Source organism: Ranitomeya imitator, chromosome 1 (genome assembly GCF_032444005.1).
Source record: "Ranitomeya imitator isolate aRanImi1 chromosome 1, aRanImi1.pri, whole genome shotgun sequence".
NCBI classification, from domain to species: Eukaryota; Metazoa; Chordata; class Amphibia; order Anura; family Dendrobatidae; genus Ranitomeya; species Ranitomeya imitator.
The window spans coordinates 1,147,665,328-1,147,686,902 of NC_091282.1; the positions used below are offsets into that span (position 1 = coordinate 1,147,665,328).

Consider the following 21,575-nt stretch of genomic DNA (forward strand, 5'->3'; position numbering starts at 1 on the left):
CATGTCCAAAGAATGAGGTCACCGCCTCCACCATGCGCATAAAAAACGCATGGAAAGATACAGCGTTTTTGTTTGCGTCATGCAGATGATACTCTGCACACAAACGCTAATGTGAACTTAACCTAACCGACTGTCTTCGGCGTGCTCGAAATACAGGTCCTTCTCAAAAAATTAGCATATAGTGTTAAATTTCATTATTTACCATAATGTAATGATTACAATTAAACTTTCATATATTATAGATTCATTATCCACCAACTGAAATTTGTCAGGTCTTTTATGGTTTTAATACTGATGATTTTGGCATACAACTCCTGATAACCCAAAAAACCTGTCTCAATAAATTAGCATATTTCACCCATCCAATCAAATAAAAGTGTTTTTTAATAACAAACAAAAAAACCAACAAATAATAATGTTCAGTTATGCACTCAATACTTGGTCGGGAATCCTTTGGCAGAAATGACTGCTTCAATGCGGCGTGGCATGGAGGCAATCAGCCTGTGACACTGCTGAGATGTTATGGAGGCCCAGGATGCTTCAATAGCGGCCTTAAGCTCATCCAGAGTGTTGGGTTTTGCGTCTCAACTTTCTCTTCACAATATCCCACAGATTCTCTATGGGGTTCAGGTCAGGAGAGTTGGCAGGCCAATTGAGCACAATAATACCATGGTCAGTAAACCATTTACCAGTGGTTTTGGCACTGTGAGCAGGTGCCAGGTCGTGCTGAAAAATAAAATCTTCATCTCCATAAAGCATTTCAGCCGATGGAAGCATGAAGTGCTCCAAAATCTCCTGATAGCTAGCTGCATTGACCCTGCCCTTGATGAAACACAGTGGACCAACACCTGCAGCTGACATGGCACCCCACACCATCACTGACTGTGGGTACTTGACACTGGACTTCAGGCATTTTGGCATTTCCTTCTCTCCAGTCTTCCTCCAGACTCTGGCACCTTGATTTCCGAATGACATGCAAAATTTGCTTTCATCAGAAAAAAGTACTTGGGACCACTTAGCAACAGTCCAGTGCTGCTTCTCTGTAGCCCAGGTCAGGCGCCTCTGCCGCTGTTTATGGTTCAAAAGTGGCTTTACCTGGGGAATGCGGCACCTGTAGCCCATTTCCTGCACACGCCTGTGCACGGTGGCTCTGGATGTTTCCACACCAGACTCAGTCCACTGCTTCCTCAGGTTCCCCAAGGTCTGGAATCGGTTCTTCTCCACAATCTTCCTCAGGGTCCGGTCTCCTCTTCTCGTTGGACAGCGTTTTCTGCCACATTGTTTCCTTCCAACAGACTTGCCATTGAGGTGCCTTGATACAGCACTCTGGGAACAGCCTATTTGTTGAGAAATTTCTTTCTGGGTCTTACCCTCTTGCTTGAGGGTGTCAATGATGGCCTTCTTGACATCTGTCAGGTCGCTAGTCTTACCCATGATGGGGGTTTTGAGTAATGAACCAGGCAGGGAGTTTATAAAAGCCTCAGGTATCTTTTGCATGTGTTTAGAGTTAATTAGTTGATTCAGAAGATTAGGGTAATAGGTCGTTTAGAGAACCTTTTCTTGATATGCTAATTTATTGAGACAGGTTTTTTGGGTTATCAGGAGTTGTATGCCAAAATCATCAGTATTAAAACAATAAAAGACCTGACAAATTTCAGTTGGTGGATAATGAATCTATAATATATGAAAGTTTAATTGTAATCATTACATTATGGTAAATAATGAAATTTAACACTATATGCTAATTTTTTGAGAAGGACCTGTATATGTTTGAGTCCCCGCAGCTGTCCAACACATGCGGGGATTGCCTAACAAACAGGCTGTTGAACAGCGACGAGACATGAACTGCAGGGACTTGAACACAGGATTCGAGCACGCCGCAGTCAGTTAGTACCTGAACATGCTCGATAACACCTTGTCCAAACACGTTCACTCAGCACCATTTATTAGGCAAAATAAACATTTTTGCACTTTTATTTTTTTTTTTTAATTTTCAAATACTTTCCACGAACAAAAATGGACAAGGTGATTTTGGTCACCAGAAGGGATTGTCTGTCCTCTACAAGATTGACATACTATATTGGAGCTATGATATAAAGTCAATTTCTAATACAAATTTAAAAAAGGTAAGTTTACAAAATGTGATTAAAAAAAAAAAATCCAAAAATGCAATCCTTGTAGTTAAGGTCCCGGTCCTCTGGGAGCTCATACACACGAGTGATAGAACAGCTCTGAGCAGTGGATTATACGTTCAGGTAATGTTTGGTGACCCAGTTTCGCAGCCCCGGCGCCGCGCGTTCTTACTGTTTGTTTGGAATGTTAAACTAGAGATTAGAAAGTGACCGGTTCCCGGTGTCCGCGTCTCAGCAATGTAAAGCTCCCTGAGCGAGCAGGCCCCGCACGTGCCAAGTCTCTGAAAAGATTCTTTGTCAAATTATACATTTTTTCATTTTGCAGCCGTTTACTTACAAAATAGCGAACCTTCAAAAGCCTTGTATGTGGTCTCATAATGCAAATATCCCCCCAGCCCAAAACTAATTCTCCGGTATATGGAAACACCTTGGTATAAATCTGGTATTTACACGGTAAATCATATCAGCTCCAGTCATTAGTAGATAACATGTTTACACAGGGTTTATTGGAAACAGTCAACAAGCCTGTTCTCAGGTCACTAATAGCCGAGATGGTACCCTGCACTATGCCCGATAAAGAGCCACAGTTCACAAATCAAGATCTGCAGCAAGGAATGCTGGGGGATGTCAGCTCTGATGGATACAGAGAAAAATACGGAAAGTTCCATAGAAGATTTACATGATGACTATACTTGATTTTACAATGTATGAAGAGATACCCCATACATTTGAGGTATATGTATAATACAGACCCGGGCTAACTACGGCCTGCGAGCCACAGCCAAGCTGTTCCTATCCATCCTGCTTAATGGGACAGCAAAAGGGCTGGAAGCAGTGGCTTGTGGGCCGCATGCCGCATCTCAATTTCAACCATATCTGCATCCTCAGGATGCAGATTCCTGTGAAGATAATGGTGGAGGAGGGAGCCATCGACTCGGTCTTCCACCATTCTGCCTGTGATTGAGTGCTTCACCACAGCAAGCGCGATGGTGTCATCAGATGGCGCCTGCTGTGGAGGCTCAGTGTACACAGCACATTCACCTGAAGGGGTAATGTGTGTTGCCACTAAGTGTATGTGGGCCATTATGTTTGATGTGGTGGTGGTTGGTTATCATTCTCTGTTGAGCGGCATCGTACTGTTACAGTCCTCATTCTAGGTTGGGGGTCACACTGTGGGAACCATCATTCTGTGTGGGGAATCCTATGGTACAAGGAAGGGGGAATATAGGGGCCATCATATGGTGTTGACGGGCTCATACGTTGTGCAGAGACTGTGGGCGTTTAAGCTTTGTGAGGGCCATCAAGGTTTCTGAGGTCATGCTTTTTGGGAGACTGGGGGGTCACACTGTGCGGAGTGGAGGTGTCCAGTATATTGTGTGGGAACATCATACTGTGTGTGTTGGGGGGGTGCCATGTCATACTTTTTGTTGGGGAATTAGAATGTTTTGATGGAAGCTGGATGTCGTACAAGGGCTGAATAACACGAGCAATACAATATACTGCTTTTTTATAGACTTTATAAGAATCAGTAAATTATATGGTTTGATCTCCTCATAAGCAGCATAATAAAATAGAACAACAAATAAGTTAATGACAATATTGAACAGAATGTGAACGTATTGGTGCGCCCTCCACAACAAGTGGCTCCTTGGGAAATTTAATTGCTCACCCTGGCTATAATTTATATAAATATATAAATAATGTCTGATCAGTACAGGCAGGATAAAGGTGATATCCAATAACTTTTTTCTATTCCAAGAGCCAATCTCACTGATTCACAATGGGAAAATGTTATTGAGAAAGAAGTAAAAGAAACCCCCCTGTAATTCTGCCAAAGTAAACTAGTGCGGCTGCTTCCCACAATAAAGCTGAACTTAGCTGGACGGTCGGGTTAGGAAGAAGCAGAGTTAATATTATGGCTTTACTAAGAACAGCCAAGTGATGTCAGAACGACGTGGACAAGTTGGTCTCCGCGCTCCTCACCTTCTGCATGAACTGACGTTTCTGAAAGGGTGACAACCACCAATGACACTAACAATGGCTACAGAGGTTGTCAGCAGCTGAGATAGTAGGAACGCATTCATTAACAGGGGGTATCCCAACAAAAAGTTGACATCTATCCACTGGAGAGGTGTTCACTTAATTGCTCAGGGTCTCACCTCTTGGACTTTTCATCAATTCTTATAAAAAGGGCCTTTGTAAAAAGGAGCAACGGCTGCCCACGCTATACCAAACATTGAACAAGTGAGCAGTCTTGTAGAAAAGAAGATGGACCTCCAACATACATTTCAACCTTGCAAGCCAGAAGGTCACAGCAAGGGTCAAGGATCAGTGGACACTTTGATGACTTAAGGGTATGTGTCCACGTTCAGGATTGCATCAGGATTTGGTCAGGATTTTATGTCAGTATTTGTAGCCAAAACCAGGAGTGGGTGATAAATGCAGAAGTGGTGCATATGTTTCTATTATACTTTTCCTCTAATTGTTCCACTCCTGGTTTTGGCTTACAAATACTGACATAAAATCCTGACCAAATCCTGATGCAATCCTGAACGTGGACACATACACTTAGTGAGAGAGTTGACCTTTACCTTAACATAGACTACTGGGGTAGTGAACACCAGGAGCCATTGTCCAAGTTTGGATCGACTCCAAGGGGGAACAAGTGTTCAGGCCCCGATGGCCATATAGACCCCCAAAACCTTCAGGAGAGAATCCAGAGGCACAACTAGAAAAAATGGTTTTGACAACCAAGTACAATGAACACAACGACTGTCACAGTAGAAACGTCAACTAGAGTGGTGACTTCAGGCTCCCTTGGATCACGTTCAACCTCAAAGCTTCACTTAAGAGGTCCTGGGTCACCTACAAGTAGTCGTTGAGTCAACTTGCTAGAACTCACTCTCCCTTTGTATGAATGTACCATCCTTTACCTAATGCCCACCCTAAAGCCATGGATAAGAAGAGAGACTTATTTTAGTCACCAAGCCAAGCGACGATATAGCAGCCTTGAACGTATGCAGACTATCCAGTCCAGTATGGGATACAAGTGCTGCAGGTGCTTTCGCTGTCCAAAAGTGGCTCCACCTAGTGGCCAATAGGCACAGACAAGTGTGAGGGGTGGAAAAGCGACAACTGGTCTGCGCACAATACTGGGTCAGAAAAGCATCAGACGTCAGGGTCAGGCAGTCCAGCACATCTACTCCACTAGTAATAAACCATAAGGAGACTGCACTACATAGACCAGCAGTGGTGGCACACGAGGTATCGCTCTACAATATTATATAGACTGTTCAACGGAATCAGAATAGTAATAATTACGAGTCACAGCTGCCAATTCACACAGCCATTATGTTACTACATGGAGCAGCTCGGTCATGTAAGAACAATACCACATAAAAGTGATGTAGGAGTCATGTAAGAAGAGATGGTGCACGTCATCTCGGAAGAGGTCAGAGGAAGACGAGGACAAGCTATTTTATCTCAGAAAAATTATTTCAAGACTGGCAAAGAATATAGTGGAAGCAAATGATGGGAACATATAAAGCCTTGTATAAAGGGAAATTAAACATTGATGTCCATGTGCCTCCTTCCTCTTATCAGACAAACCTTGTATGCAAATAAGTGATCGAAGATTCACCTACATCATTGTCCTAAAACTATAAAAACACAGCTGTATAGTAGACAGGCTGACAGTTAACCATTCGTGTAGGACAACGCCAGCATATGGATCTTATAAGCGAATAACATTTTACTTTATTCACTCTTCAGCCAATAGCATATGAGCAACACTGCAGTGTACAGCAAGGAGGAAAGGATAGTAATGCAAACTTCTGCAGACTAATGGTGGGGTCTCACTGGGGAGGGGGGGGGGGTTTAGACCAAAGGGGGCACATGGCATCACAGCCCCATTAGGCCTGTCTAATGGCCATTTGTATGGAGATGGACCAGCTGCCGTGTTCCGCTTGAAGACATCAATGCTACTGTGGTGTAGAATGTGAATAATACTTTGTTCCCGATAGGATACCTTGGTCTAACAATTATAATTCCCCCTGTGAGCTGCAGTAATAACCAACGGTGACAAGATGTCACTGTCTAGAACGTAGGTGAAAGGTGAAGTAACAGCAGGCATAGAGACCGTGTGAGGGTTAAGTGCTAGCCCACAATGGGGAGGGGTGCCTTGGGCCCACTTGTCCTGTGAAGCTACAAGGAAAGATGAACTCTGGCTACATGGGGCGGAAGGTATTGCAATTCGAATATACTGCTAGTGGTGGTGAAGAATTCCTAGTGCCAGAGAAGATAGCAAGAGGGATACGCTACTCATACCGAAAACCAGGGCTGACGTTGTGCCCAGTACCTGTAGGAAAGATGGATACCCATTGGGGGTAATTCTTTATGCCTTTTGGTAAAGACTGACATTTGTCCAGTAAAAGTTTGATTGTTTTTATGGAATCTGTGTCCACTGGAGTCTTTACTGCCAAGATTCCAGAAGAGGAAAGTCTGGAGCCAACGGAGGCCTGTGGCCTTGAAGCAAGTGATATTCATCCACACAGCAGTACAGCGGGACAAGTGATGTCTGAAGGGTGCCAGAGCGAATGGGAATAGAAGCTCCCCCACAACTACCTCGTTTGGGCACCTTACAAATTTACGGTGTCTTTACTTATACTATTCTCTTTTCTTCTATTATTTCTGTTTTATTCATCATGGCTACTGGTTTAAAATTAATATGAGGTGTTTTTACTATACTTTGTTGCGCTGGTAACTGGGAAGATTTCGGAACCCCATTTCATTGATGGTTCAGAGGGGTCAGCCGTGTATTAACTCTTGGTAGCGGGGCAGATGTTTTTTTCCTAAAGAGGTTTCTGATTGGACAGTGAAAAATCGGGAAGAAGTCTTGCTGATAAATACCAGGTGGTAAAGGTGGTTTCTGCCAGTCTGAAGAAAGGAGAAGATAAGTGCCTGCCCTCCCTCCCATAATTTCTTATCGCAATGTTTGTTGAATGGGGTTTAGGTCGCCCATCTATGCTGGGTGGACTTGGTGATTTTTCATGGTTTGATTATTTTAACTATTTATCGATTAAAGTTTGACTGATATTTATTCAGATCAGATATTTATTGGGTAAGCTCAAACATTGTGGCCTATTCAATCCAAAAATTGCAGTGTGTGTCATCCTAGGTTGGGAAGGTGTTCTGGGTATTTGGGATTGGGGCTTGTGATTCCATGGCTTCTGGACTTGCACAGACTTTGTTAGACGCGGCACAAACAGGTATTTAATGATCAGAGCTGTGCCATATGAGAGGAGAGCTGAAAAGCAGCATAAGGCCATGTGTCCACGGTCCGGAAGCTCTGCGCCTTGGATGCAGCAGATACCCACTCTGCCCAAAGCGCCACCGTTCATTGAACACATGCGGAATCACTGCATCGTATTCATAGACCGGGTTATTTATCGCAGAGATGGAGCCTCTCCACAAGATAAATAGACATTCCACGGTTGGTAAAGACGCGCCGCATGTCCAGGTACGCGGCCCTGCACGCATAGTGGAGACGGGATTTCATAAAATCTCCACCACGGTGTTGTAACATCTGGATGCTGCGGAATGGACGCTTCCTGACCATGGAAACATAGCCTTAAACAGGCTGTCCACCATTTCCACTGACGACCTATCCTTAATATAGGTCATCAATGCCTGATCAGTCGGGGTCCAACCCCCGCCAATCAGCAGTTATCGGTGTCGAACAGAAGTACTCACTTGCGGAGAGGAAGGGGGGGAACAAAAACAAAGGTTAGTTCCTCTGAGATCGTAACACTTGGATTCGTGAATGCAGTCTTAGGGGGAATTTACACAAGCGTATATGAGAAATCTAGATTTTCTTCCAAAAATAACAGATGACTTAGCTGTTTGTAATAACGCTGAAAATTTAAAAAAAAAATTACAGAGGTTGTTACAGGGTTGAACTGTATGGGATTAGATTATTGTTGAGCATCCATAGACTTGAATGGTCTCATCCAAAATAAGGAACAGAACAATGCACCCCATGATTTGTAATTCAGATTACGTCAAGTTTTTCCCCATGCATGGGTTGTGTGAACATAGCCTTAAGGTACCATCACTCAGCAACTTTGCAATGAGAACAACAATGATCCGTGACGTTGCAGCATCCTGGATAGCGATCTCGTTGTGTTTGACACGCAGCAGCGATCTGGATCCCGCTGTGCCATCGCTGGTCGGAGCTAGAAGGCTAGAACTTTATTTGGTCGCTAGATCGGCGTGTATCGTCATGTTTGACAGCAAAAGCAACGACGCCAGCAATGTTTGACATGTAGCTAACAACCGGCAAGAACGATAAGCGACTCGCCGTTACGTCACTGGATCGCTCCTGCATCGTTCTGGAGCTGCTGTGTTTGACGATTCTACAGCGACCTAAACAGCGACGCTCCAGCGATCGGCTCGTTGTCTATATCGCTGCAGCGTCGCTGAGTGTGACGGTACCTTTATGTGTACAGCCAGCATGGGGCCTCGCTGGCCCAGATTACCTACTCAATCACCAGGCCTCCATGTAAGAACCAACACAGCGGGATACTGACAAAGTCTGAGTAGTCAAATATCATGAAATATTATATACAGAAAATATGACAGATATGTACAGTGTCCTAAAACTTACAAATAGTGAGAAAAAAAAATAGTTTTTTTTCCTGCATGGTTTATGCCCTAATCAGCATCCTGTAGGTCTGCCGATAAGAGGGTACACACTGGAGAGATAATGCAGCGGGAGGACCCCTGTGTGAGGGGAAAGCCATGCCGCCACTCACTGCACGGGACGGATAAGGGACTCCTACAAGTCACTCACCATTACTGCTAAACACAATCACATTACAGGAAATCAGACACCAACAGCCTAGGGCCACGTTCACACTTCATGCAAACTACTTTTTCTGATTGCAAAGTTTTTCTGCACGGAAAGTAAAGAGCAGGGCGGCCCCCTGAGCCACTTTGGTTCTGCAGACACAGTTGCCTCTAGTAGCAGACAGCAGTTTGGGCTCCTGAAGACAAACCTGAGACAACCCCTTTAAATATCTCAGATGTGTAAGGTCTCATGGGAACCATTGTACTTTTCCCCATAAAATCCGAGGTGTTTATATGAGAAACAGGACACGTGATCATAGAAGCACCAAAATCTACGTACCTCCAGACAGTTGGATAAAATCCTCACCACACATACATACGTCTGAGGACACATTAAAGGGATTTTCTCCAGGCTGGCCATTAATGTTGGATAAGTGGCTGTCCTATTTTGGGGACATTTACGGTATATCAATCCTAGAAAAATGGTTTAAAAAAAAAAAAAAAAAAAAAGTACGGTGCCTCATGTAAAATGAGGTTTTACCAGCCCTCCCCCCCCCCCCCCAAAAAAAAAAATAAAAAAAATCATATGCAGGCAATGCAGATGCTGTGGGGGAAGGTTTTGCAGAGAGGGGGTCCTGGTTTTTCCACTCATTTCATTATAAACTTGTGCAAGGCCTATACGCGATGGAGGACATGGCCCAGTGGTCATAGGCAGCAAGTGTGAGGGCTAACATCGGGCCGTTCTGTCTGGCAGTGGCAAAAACCTGTTACCACAAGGTCTCATACTCCTCTACATATAAATCAGATGAGTGCAATACAATATAAAGTGAGATATATAATTGTCTAAGGGTTTTTCTGTCTGTCTGTCTGTCCTGGAAATCCCAGCTCTCTGGTCGAGGCCACCAGGCCTCGACCAATCAGAGACCGGCACAGCTTCGACATAGAAATCCCGCGTCTGATTGGTCGAGGCCGCCAGGCCTCGACCAATCAGCAACGGGCACAGCGACGATGATGTCATAAAGGACGTAGACATCTCACGTTTCTGATTCAGCGACGGGCACAGTATCGATGTAGATGTCATAATGGTTGCCATGGCGACGATGATGTCCTAAAGGTTGCCTCGACCAATCAGCGACGGGCACAGTCTGCCGCGAATTCTGGAATCATCATTGTCCATATACTACGGGGACATGCATATTCTAGAATACCCGATGCGTTAGAATCGGGCCACAATCTAGTATATATATATATATATATATATATATATATATATATATATATATATATATATATATATATATATATATATATGCGAAGACCCACCAATGCAAGTCAATGGGTACGAGGAAGAAGGAAAAAAAAACAAAAAAAAAAAAAACACCGCCACATTGCACACGCATGTCATACAGATGTTTTGTAAGGAAGAAAAAAAAAAAAAAAAAAAAAAAAAAAAATCGCATGATACTCGTCCTCCTTTTGTGGATCAACATTGGAGTGATAATTTGATCGCTGATGATTGTGAGTCCTAAGAGGGGCTTACTCTGATCGTTGCTTTTGGACCCTTCACTCAACTACACAGAGCATTTTTTACACAAGGGGGATTTGTGAAGCTAAGTGCAGTATGTACAGCAGAAAGAGGGGCAGCACCGCTTACCTACCCAGGTCTCTGAATAAATGCACTACAGGGTGCAGCCAACCCATATAGCAAAGATGTTGGCAACACGGGTGCAAAATACTAAATAGACAGCCACTCACCACCTACCAGTTCATGGCAGCATACATTTGCACAATAGATGCCTGCATAGGGCGCTGTTCACATGCAGGTAATGCATAGTGTCTGGTTCTCAGGCTATTCCATTAGGCGGGCTGGCCAGCACTCTCCCAATGCATCCTGTGTGAGCACCCCTGTATACAAGACACAGTTTGCTGGGCTTGGCAGCACCCTGAAAAATAAAGTGCACAAAATACATATAAATATGTGACATATTGGTCAATATTTTGGCCAAGATATGCAAGCTCGCAACCCAACGTGAAGGGTCCTCACGCTTGCAAGTCCTATCACTAAACTAGTGGCAAAGCCACAAAAGAGGAATTAAAATTGTGGCTTTGCTACTAGTTTAGTGATAGGACTTGCAAGCGTGAGGACCCTTCACGTTGGGTTGCGAGCTTGCATATCTTGGCCAAAATATTGCCCAATACCTCACATTTTTAAGTGCAGTATGTGCACACCGAGGGTCCGATACAAGGCTGATGTTGTTCACACCAGTCTGGAGGAGGAGATGGACTGGAGTCAGACGCTCCCGATTCATGAACAAGGAGCGCCGGCGGACAAGTGGTGTGCGACTCTCCCCAAATCCTACTGAAGCCCTTGCTGAAGTAAGAATGTAGAAGAGCAAATGACGCCACTCCACCTCTGCCCATTTTGTTGGAGCTGGACGAAGAAAGCCAAATGTGAACATACCCAGGATGGGTTTTACATTTCCAATGTGTTTTACACAGTCTCTGCGCTGGAGAGCATCTATATGAGGTCACTGTCACAGTTCAATGGCTTTTTTCCTTTTTTTTTTGGATCATAAAGAAGCTCTCCTTACATATATAGCCATAGTGGAATTCACGTGATCATGAATCGCAGTGCGCTTGTAGTGAGCTGGCCGGCTGTGACTGTTCTGTTATCATTGACATATAATCTGTGACAGATACTGCCCCCGTGTGGCCAGAAGTTATACCTATGCCGAATGTGATTACAGAGGGACAAACTGTATTGGCAAAACTTTCCCCTGTGGTGTCATGTGAACAGGAAGGGGAGGGAAAAAGAGAAAGCCCGGGAAACTGGTGTGTGCAGAGAGAGGTCTGTGTGTGCTGGCGTCCTCCTGTAGATGCGATATAGAAGATTGCCTGGATGACCGCTATCTCTTGGAAGCTGACATCCAGATTGTTCCCAGCTCCCACACTGCGGAGCACCCAACGGTGACATCTTCACAGACCCTGGAGCCCATGAACTGTAAGCGGGTCCTCTGTTGAGAGGCCGAACATTCCACCCTTACCTGTTGAACCCCAAGGACTACAGTCTGGACCTGAGAGACGGCGTTTTGTTTAATCCTTGTTGTTTTCTCTTCGGCTGGAGCGTCCCCCTGCAGTGACAGACAGGCCTGCGACGTGGGAAGATAACCTCTTGGAACAAAGGAACTGGTAACGTGTGGATAGGGAAAGTGAGGGACAGTTTGTTATTACACGTTATTTCTGTGAATAGGCATATTTTGTATCGTCTATTATTGTGTTCCGCCGTGTTAAGGAAAATGTATAACAGTAAAGATACGGTTGTTAAAATGGAATCTGAGTGTGGAAATTTTGCTGGGCCAGATCATGGATATGCATGGGCGACCTTGCCCTCGGTCACTTCACGCTGATGCACAATGTGTTTAAAAAAAAAAAAACCTTGGATCAGTGTACGGGCCTGAATTACAAGATTTCTGTAATCTCATGCTGCTTATTTTATTCTTTGTGGATTAGAACCATCAATGCGTTTTGTTTTTTTCTTCATATCAGCCACATATTTCAGTGGACATGAAAAAAAAAAAAAAATTTAAAAATACATTTTAAAAAAATGCTTATAAAAAAAAAAATATATATATATATTAAGCTGAGTTTTTCCTGCAAACACTCGAGTACTTGTAGCTGATTTCTCGGCACATGCTCTTGGTTTTAGACACTGATCAAAAGTTTGACACTTCATAATTTGGTTCATTGTGCTGGAAAAAAAAAAAAAAAAAGAAATTCCAACCGGTTGCTGCGAGACAAGGCAACCATTTCTGCTCATTACATGGATGCCCTTACCAGACAATATTTAGATAGCTGAAGAGCGGCTCTAGAACCACGCAGGAGAAGTCGCCACAGTCCCTAAATATTTGTCAGCAGCAGTGATGTGCGTTTCCCCAGGTGTCTCTGTAGGCCGCCTATTCCTCGGGGATGAGTCACTGTGGAAACATGCGGCCTGATCCCAGCGTCACCCAGTGCACAATAGATGGCTGTTTACACAGCGGCCTGGGATTACACAAAGGTGCTCCATCAGCCTGAGTGCGGCCAAACATCAGCCTGGTCCTGCTCATGTGGTCTCCGGTGGAGTCGCTCCGAGTATCTACAACACTGGCCATACCCACGATATAGCATTGTTTGATGGACATTGTCCACCTTCTGACACAGCGCTTCGATATGCTCTACAAGAGCACCGTCACCAGACATGTCTACCACTGACTTCTCCAGGAGACCATATAATAAGTCTGAAGTCAAACACGCCAGATCAATACTTCCCCCAACAATTAATAGTCTTGGGCTCCCATACACATTTGAAGGTCTGCCGAATCTGTTGAGAACGGTGGGTTCGGACTACATTTGTCTATATGGTGGGCTTAAAAGGGTTTGTCCGGGACTTATATTGATGGCCTATCCTTTGGTCATCAGTATCTGATGGGTGGTGGTGGGGCACAGCTCCATCATCGGCATAGTGACCGCAGCCAGGTACGGCACATCCAGTACCCAGTTGTGGCCACTATATCTGGCTGCCGCTGGCACTGGGAACAGCTGGTCGCACCCCCACCGGTTTATATTCATGGCCCATCATTTGGAAAACCCAACCAAGACAGTTAAACCCCCCAATAGCCTCACACATTAAAGTATGTTGCTGGTTGAACAATCACAATGACCACAAAGCCATACCCAATTAAGCCCATATTGTCCAGCCTGGCCATATATCTTCAGTAACACCTGCAAACGAATGAACCCTCTGTAATATTTACTGTAACTACATGGATGAACAATTTTGCTTTGAACAAAAAGAAGATTTCATTGCACTTTCATGTCTAATGATGATGGTCTATGATCGGTCGGCCATTCTCAAGCCTTCAAACCAAAGTTTGGTAGATATTGTTAATTCTCATCACATTTAATCAAAGGGTATAGGGGTCTTCGGTGGGCTTACCATCACCTATTTCACAGGCTTCGTTAGAATGAGCAGTAAAGCTGGAGATACATATATGTATTTCCTAACCTGGAAATTAATGTAGAGTTGGTTGATGAGTTAACGTATGTGGAAGCAGACAATTATTTCTGCTACGGCAAAAAGGGAAAAAAACAAAAAACACAAACAAAAAGGACAAGACATGTAGGAATAAATTATCGGGCATGTTGAAATCTGACAAGTGATAGATGTATCCCATCTAGAGATGGAAATGCTTCATATTTTCAGATGGAAGATTCATAGCGGAATATAATAGAAAGAAACGAAATGAGTTTTAAACCAATCTTATCCGCCTGCAGGATAGTTTTTCTGCATGAACATCGACTTGGAGGAGCGGGGTTTTTAAACTGAGTGATAAGCGTTTTGTTATGGATTTTCCCACTGTAAAAAGGGAAAGAAAATCAACAATCCTAATGTTGGATTTGCAGCAAAATCTGCAAATCTGGTGGCTCAGTGGTCAGCACCGCAGCCGTGCAGCGCTGGGGTCCTGGGTTCAGATCCCACCAAGGACATCTGCAAGGAGTTTGTATGTTCTCCCCGTGTTTTTGTGGGTTTCCTCCGGGTTCTCCGGTTTCCTCCACAATCCAATAACATACTTATAAGGGATCTAGATTGTGAGCCCCATCGGGGACAGTGATGATGATGTCTAATGTGCTGTGGAATATGATGGTGCTATATAAAATGAGTAAAACTAAAAAAAAAAAAAAAAATATCAATAAATCCAGATGGATTTACAACGAAACATCTACCTTACAGTCCTCGCCACTGGTACTTTTTTTTATTTTGCAACACTTCCACAGCTTGTCGGCCTCTATCGGGCCAATATCGTATGGACACATGATCTCTAGAGATGCATTAGCAGAACATAAAATAACCATTATTTAAATTTCCCACCACTCTGGTGGTCCTCGATGGTCCAAAATCATTGACGTCCTCCATTAGTCACGTGACTGCTGCAGCCAATCACTAAGTCAGCCATAACCCATTCTTGAACTTGACCACTAAACCCAGTGACCGACTGTAGTGATCTTTTGACCGTTGGATGTGACCATGGCGGATAGTGAATGATTTTTGTTTTTAAGCTTCATTTCCAGCAATTAGGTTTTTTTTTTTCTTCTTTAGGAATATGGATACTTCCCAGACACCCCCCAGGGAGTCCTAGCACAACATCTGCCCCAGCAACCGTCTACACCATAGGAGAGCGCCATTCACTGAGCGAGAAGACTACAGGTTACAGGCAAAGTAGCAGAACTGAACACAGCGCACAAATTCAGTGGTAAATTCACCTACTTCCCCCAGCAGTGAAGCCACACTGGTCTCCTGGGCAGAAACTTATAGAAAGTATTCTGCGCAGAGGACACAGGACTGGGCTGTACCAGACACCATGCAAGAAATGTATGAGGCTCACCTTCGCCACCCAGCTAAATAACGGGGACATGTCTAGGACATCTTCTGGAGGGGTCACATCTGGAGTCCAGGCAATCTGCAGCTGACTGATCACTTCCCACAGCCGGCATGTCGTCACTGAGACATCCCAGTCTGAGAACTGGGAGGGGAGAGGGCTCGCCCAGCAAGTGTTCACAGCAGATCCGCCTGCTGCTGCTCAAGACAAAAAAATAAAAAATGATGTCCTTCTTTCTCAGAAGGTGCTGATGTATCCATTTCCAGAGTCAGGAGAAACCCTTTGGGCACCAGGACAAGCAGGTCTCTGATTTCCATGGATTATTTGCTACATTTGATACAGTGTACATGCCTGATCTTCAACCTCGTCATGACTAGGACATCTTTCCAGACTTTGTTCAATGCAAAAAAAAATTATAAAAAGCAAAGACTGATGTATTATCTTAGTTTACACTAAGGGTATATTCACACGTTCAGCATTTGCAGAAAAAAAAAAAATGATATATAGCAGATATAAACGTGCAAGGAAAAAAATAATCAGTGTGTGAGTGATATATATATATATATATATATATATATATATATATATATATATATATATATATATATATATATATATATAATTTTTTTTTTTTTTTTTTTTTTTTTAACGTGTCCACAGATTGTAGACCTGATTTTTTTCACGTACGCAGAGAATCAGACCAAGTTCCAGTTCTCCCGAACATCACAATATTAATCATGGACCATTTGTGGCCAGTGATTGTCACAGACCTAATAGATTTGTATGGTTAATTTGATTCCGGTATTGGATTGAAAACAGACCGCTAATTTTTTATTTTTTTTTTTGTAGATGGATGTTGGGAGACAAATACAAAAACAACAACACACTGTGTGGAGACCATGTTCCATAAGAGGGCTGGTGTGAGGGTAATAGATTGCTGGTTTCTCAGGAGCAATATCATCATGTTGTTATTTTTAGAGACACCGTGTCGGGATGTGCTGCAGAAGAACAGCAGAGACCAGTTCCAGTGGCCATCATAAGACCATATGCCATTTTCATACTCCTGGGTCATGTGCCGAACAGCTCCTCTGATTTTTCACAAGAAAAAAAAAAATAAAAAGAGATTGCTCACTGCGGAGCATACAAAATTGCATAAGAGCGGTCATATGACGACTACTCAAACCGCTTAAGCTGTGAATAGGAGGGGGCGCCAAACGGTATTTACATTGCCGCTACAGGAAGATGTACAGAGTCGTCTGAGCGCCTGAGTCCACTCTATACAGGGGTACTAAAAGGGGTTCTCCACCCCTAGAACAACCTTTCCTAGATCTAAAGGTTTGGAGCGGATAAAGTAATAAAGCCTATACTCGCCTCCTGTGCCGGCGCTGTTCCCGCGGTGCCTCATTACTGGGGCTCTCGTGCGGCCATTTGGGCACCGGGGTCACGTGACCCATCAGCGCTCGCATCACTGTCTCCTCTTCATGTTAGATTTCCTCGAAGGTGGAGACCGTGGCGCAGGCGTGTACTACGGAGGACAGAGAATGAACTTCAATCCAATATTGCAGCCAGCGGGTAAGGAAAGGGTGAATCAAACACCCGAAAACCCCGCCTCCATGGCTGAAGATTGTTCCCTCCAAATTCAGGTGACAGAGTCCCTTTAAGTCCAAGCAATAAGAGATCAAGTGATCACATTACAGCATCTGCAGAGCGAGTGATCCGATGTATGGGAGATCCAGGCAAGAAAGCTGCTGGCGAATGATCAGCAAACGAGGATTTAAAGTGTATAGAAATGAGGTGGCCAATAAGACGTAGGCCATCAGCGTCAAATTCTTAGGAAAAACTGGAAGGCCATAATCCAACATGTGAAAATGCATTTTTTATTGCCTTGTGTTTTTTGCTGCATTTTATGTTACATTTTCCCTTTTCTTAATGCGCTTTTAGCGACATTTAGTCACAGTTTTTCTGATGATTAGTCCCTCCCCTACTCCCCTGCACTCACTGCCCGGCGCCCGCTCCGTAATCCCCTCCGCTCACACAGGGTTAATGGCAGTGCTAACGGCCCGCGGTGTAACGCACTCCGTTACCGCTGCTATTAACCCTGTGTGTCCCCAACTATTTACTATTGATGCTGCCTATGCAGCATCAAAACTAAAAATATGTCATGTTAAAAGTAAAAAAAAAACAAACAAAAAACAAACCTGCTATATTCACCCTCCGCTGCCTTTCCCGCTCCTCGCCACGCTCCTGGGACCGCTCCATTGCAAGCGTCAGCTTCCGATCCCGTGTGTGCGACAAGGACCTGCCGTGACGTCATGGTCATGTGACCGTGATGTCATCATAGGTCCTGCTCACACCAGCCCTGGGACCGGAAGCTGCCGCTTGCAATGGAGCGATCCTGGGAGTGTGGCGAGGAGCGGGAAAGGCAGCGGAGGGTGAGCATAGCAGGACTTCCAACGGGCCTTCGGAAGGTGAGTATATGTTTATTTTTTTTATTTTTTTTAAGTCTCTATACTACGTGGCTCTGCTATATATTACGTGACTGGGCAATATACCGTACTACGTGGCTCTGCTATATACTACGTGGCTGGGCAATATACTACGTGGACATGCATATTCTAGAATACCCGATGCGATAGAATCGGGCCACCATCTAGTACACATATAACACTGGTGCCATTTTTTTCCCCAGATGTTTAAATATGGACATGTGAATGAGGCAAAAAAAAAAAAAAAAAAATGTTTTTACTCCTTGAAGAAAAGCGCAGCATTTCATCTACATGGTCTGATACTATAAAAGGTGTACACGAATCTGGTGTCATCTGCTGCAGATACACCGGCTTCACCCAGGACAAACATCACGCCAGGCTTCTCTCCTCAGCTGATATAATCACAAAGATCCACCATTATACTAGCGTTTCATTAATCATATTACATGTGGTATTCTTGGCAGCACGGAGGCTTACATAGCCACACTGCAAGGCCAGTTGGGCAAACGTTCCCCGGCGGTTACAGAAGCGGCCATCCATTAACATTGTGTGATCTCACAGCGCACATTCCTGCTGCATTACAAAGTCACCAGGGAACGGGGTCCAATGCAATCCTATCCACCGAGCTTCTTGTTGTGCCGGGATTACATAGTAGCATTGTAGCTAGAGAAATCAGAGTTTTTCAGGAGGTGCAGTAAAACTGAGTGCACACGAGGTCTTAGGCTGTGTGCACACGTAGAAAAATCCGCTGCGTTTTTTTCGCGGTTTTTAATGCGGATTCTGCTGCGGTTTTCCATCTGCAGTTTTCTATTGGAGCAGATGGAAAACCGCTGCGGATTCCGCACAAAGAATTAACATGCTGCAGAAAATAATCCGCTGCGTTTCCACGCGGCTTTTTCCGCAGCATGGGCACAGCGTTTTTGGTTTCCCATAAGTTTACATTGTACTGTAAACTCATGAGAAACTGCTGCGGATCTGCAGCTGCGGGAACGCTGGGGATCCGCAGCAAAATACACAACGTGTGCACAAAGCCTTAAGGTACCTTCACACTCAGCGACGCTGCAGCGATACCTACAACGATGTCGATTGCTGCAGCATCGCTGTTTGGTCGCTGGAGAGCTGTCACACACACAGCTCTCTAGCGACCAACGATGCCAGTAACCAGGGTAACCATTGGGTTACTAAGCGCAGGGCCGCGCTTAGTAACCCGATGTTTACCCTGGTTACCATCGTAAAAGTAAAAAAAAAAAAAAAAAAAAAACATACACTGCATACTTACCTTCCGCTGTCTGTCCCCGGCACTGTGCTTTCCTGCACTGACTGAGCACAGCAGCCGGAAAGCAGAGCGGTGACGTCACCGCTCTGCTTTCCGGCTGGCCGGCGCTCACAGCCAGGGAAGAGAAGCACAGCGGGGGACAGACAGCGAAGGTAAGTATGTAATGTTTGTTTTTTGTTACTTTTACGATGGAAACAAGGGTAAACATCGGGTTACTAAGCACGGCCCTGCGCTTAGTAACCCGATTGTTTACCCTGGTTACCAGTGAAGACATCGCTGAATCGGTGTCACACACGCCGATTCAGCGATGTCTGCGGGAGATCCAGCGACGAAATAAAGTGCTGGACTTTCTGCAGCGACCAACGACATCACAGCAGGATCCTGATCGCTGCTGCGTGTTAAACTGAACAATATCGCTATCCAGGACGCTGCAACGTCACGGATCGCTAGCGATATCGTTCAGTGTGACGGTACCTTTAGAGGGGGACTCCACTGGTCATCTGCTGAAAATTAACATAATGCACCGCAATGCAAGAACGACATGTTAGGGCATGTTAGGTTAGGCTATGGGTTGAACTAGATGGACTTAAAGTCTTCCTTCAACCTTCATAACTGTTACTATGACATTGCTGTGCACGTTAGTGAATTTCACCTAGTCAGAATTTGGAAACCCAGAAACTATAAGGCTATGTGCACACGTTGCGGATTAGCCTTAGGAATTTCTGGTGCGGATTCTGCCTCTCCTAGCAGAAAACGAACCTGCGGATTTGTCACTATTTTTGATGCAGATGTTTTGCCGATTTAGGCTACGTTCACATTTGCGTTCTACCGGGCTGCGTCGGGCGCAGCCGCGGCGACGCATGAGTCATGCGCCCCTATATTTAACATGGGGGCACATGGACATGCGTTGCATTGCGTTTTGTGACGCATGCGTCTTTTTTGGCGCACGCGTCAGGGAGCAGAGGACACAGCAAGTTGCATTTTTTTTGCGTCCAAAATCATGCCAGAAAAGGACGCATGCGTCGCAAAACAATGCGTTTTGCATGCGTTTTAGTTTGCGTTGCCGACGCAGCACCGCACAACGCAAATGTGAACGTAGCCTTACTGCATTTTTTACCCTTGCGGATTTCTATAATGGAATGGGTACAAAAACACTGCAGATCCGCAAAAAATAAGTGACATGCTACTTTTAATCTGGAGCGTTTCCGCATCGGATTTTCGGCAACGTGTGCACAGCATTTTTTCTTCCTCATGGATTTACATTGTACTGTAAATCAATTGCGGATCCGAAGAGAATCCGCAACGTGTGCACATACCCTTAGAAGGAGAAATAAAATTTTTTTAAAAAAATAAGGCGCAGCTTGCTGTGAGGGGCCACATACATTGGACAAGACTCACCAATGCAAGTCAATGGGTGCAAGAAAAAAAATAGAAAAGGATGGCATACGGACCATAGTATTTGCAAAAAAATAAATAAAATACAATACCACGCATTGTATAAGGCTGCCCTTTGAGAAAATTACGCACAGGAAACTCATCCTACTCACCAACATCGGAGCGAGGTTTTAAACACAGATGAACGCGAGCCATAACATTAATCTCTGAACCATTCTTTTGCATTTATTTTATGCAGTGTGGTGGCGGCCCAAAAAATAAGTTAATTTAGGCTTGTTTTCTCTTTACCGATTAGGGAAAGTAATTTTATATTATTTAGATAAATCGGACTTCTAGATGCAGTGATGCCATGTGTGCATTTTATTTATTGTTATTTTACTGTACATTTTAGTCCCACAGAACACTTGAGCCTGCGATTGTCTGATCTCTAAGTCTGCAGTCACACTAGCAGTATTCGGTCAGTATTTTACATCAGTATTTGTAAGCCAAAACCAGGAGTGGGTGATAAATGCAGAAGTGGTGCATATGTTTCTATTATACTTTTCCTCTAATTGTTCCACTCCTGGTTTTGGCTCACAAATACTGATGTAAAATACTGACCAAATACTGATAGTGTGATGTAATAAAAGCCCAAAATGGAAAACAAACATCTAAATTTCTCAAACATGCTCACAACCCAGTGGGAGAGCCTCAAAAAGAGAAATCAGCAGAGAAGTATAAAATAGGACAATTCCACAACCTAGATCCATATCACAAAAAGACACTGGAGTACATGTCCATATTCAAACAAGTTATAAATTTTATTGTATCATAATTCACAAAACATTAATATATACAAATTGAATCATACAAAACAGGTTTTGAAACGCGCGTTGGGGCTACGGTGTGGATCCTCCTTGATGCCATGTTATGGGTAAGAACGCGGGGTGGGAATGATTATTTTACTTTAGTTTTTTGAGCCTTTGTATAGGGCCAAGTGATTTTTCACATGGACTAATATATCCCGTGTCTGCCCATATATGCA

The 21,575-nt window shown here is 44.1% G+C and overlaps 1 protein-coding gene across 2 annotated transcripts in view; it reads right to left on the reverse strand.

Annotated features, from left to right (window-relative positions):
• TBC1D1 (TBC1 domain family member 1) overlaps window positions 1-21,575 on the reverse strand; it is a 194,750-nt gene that overhangs the window by 144,298 nt on the left and 28,877 nt on the right. Inside the window, exon 1 of one of the 2 annotated variants that reach the window (XM_069744616.1) lies at window positions 15,401-15,566. The exons of the other annotated variant lie outside the window; for it this stretch is intronic. Coding sequence (XP_069600717.1) covers window positions 15,401-15,430 — 30 coding nt within the window. The 5' untranslated portion in view covers window positions 15,431-15,566. Of the gene's footprint in view, window positions 1-15,400; window positions 15,567-21,575 lie in introns of those variants that run through there. 2 annotated transcript variants of the gene reach the window in all.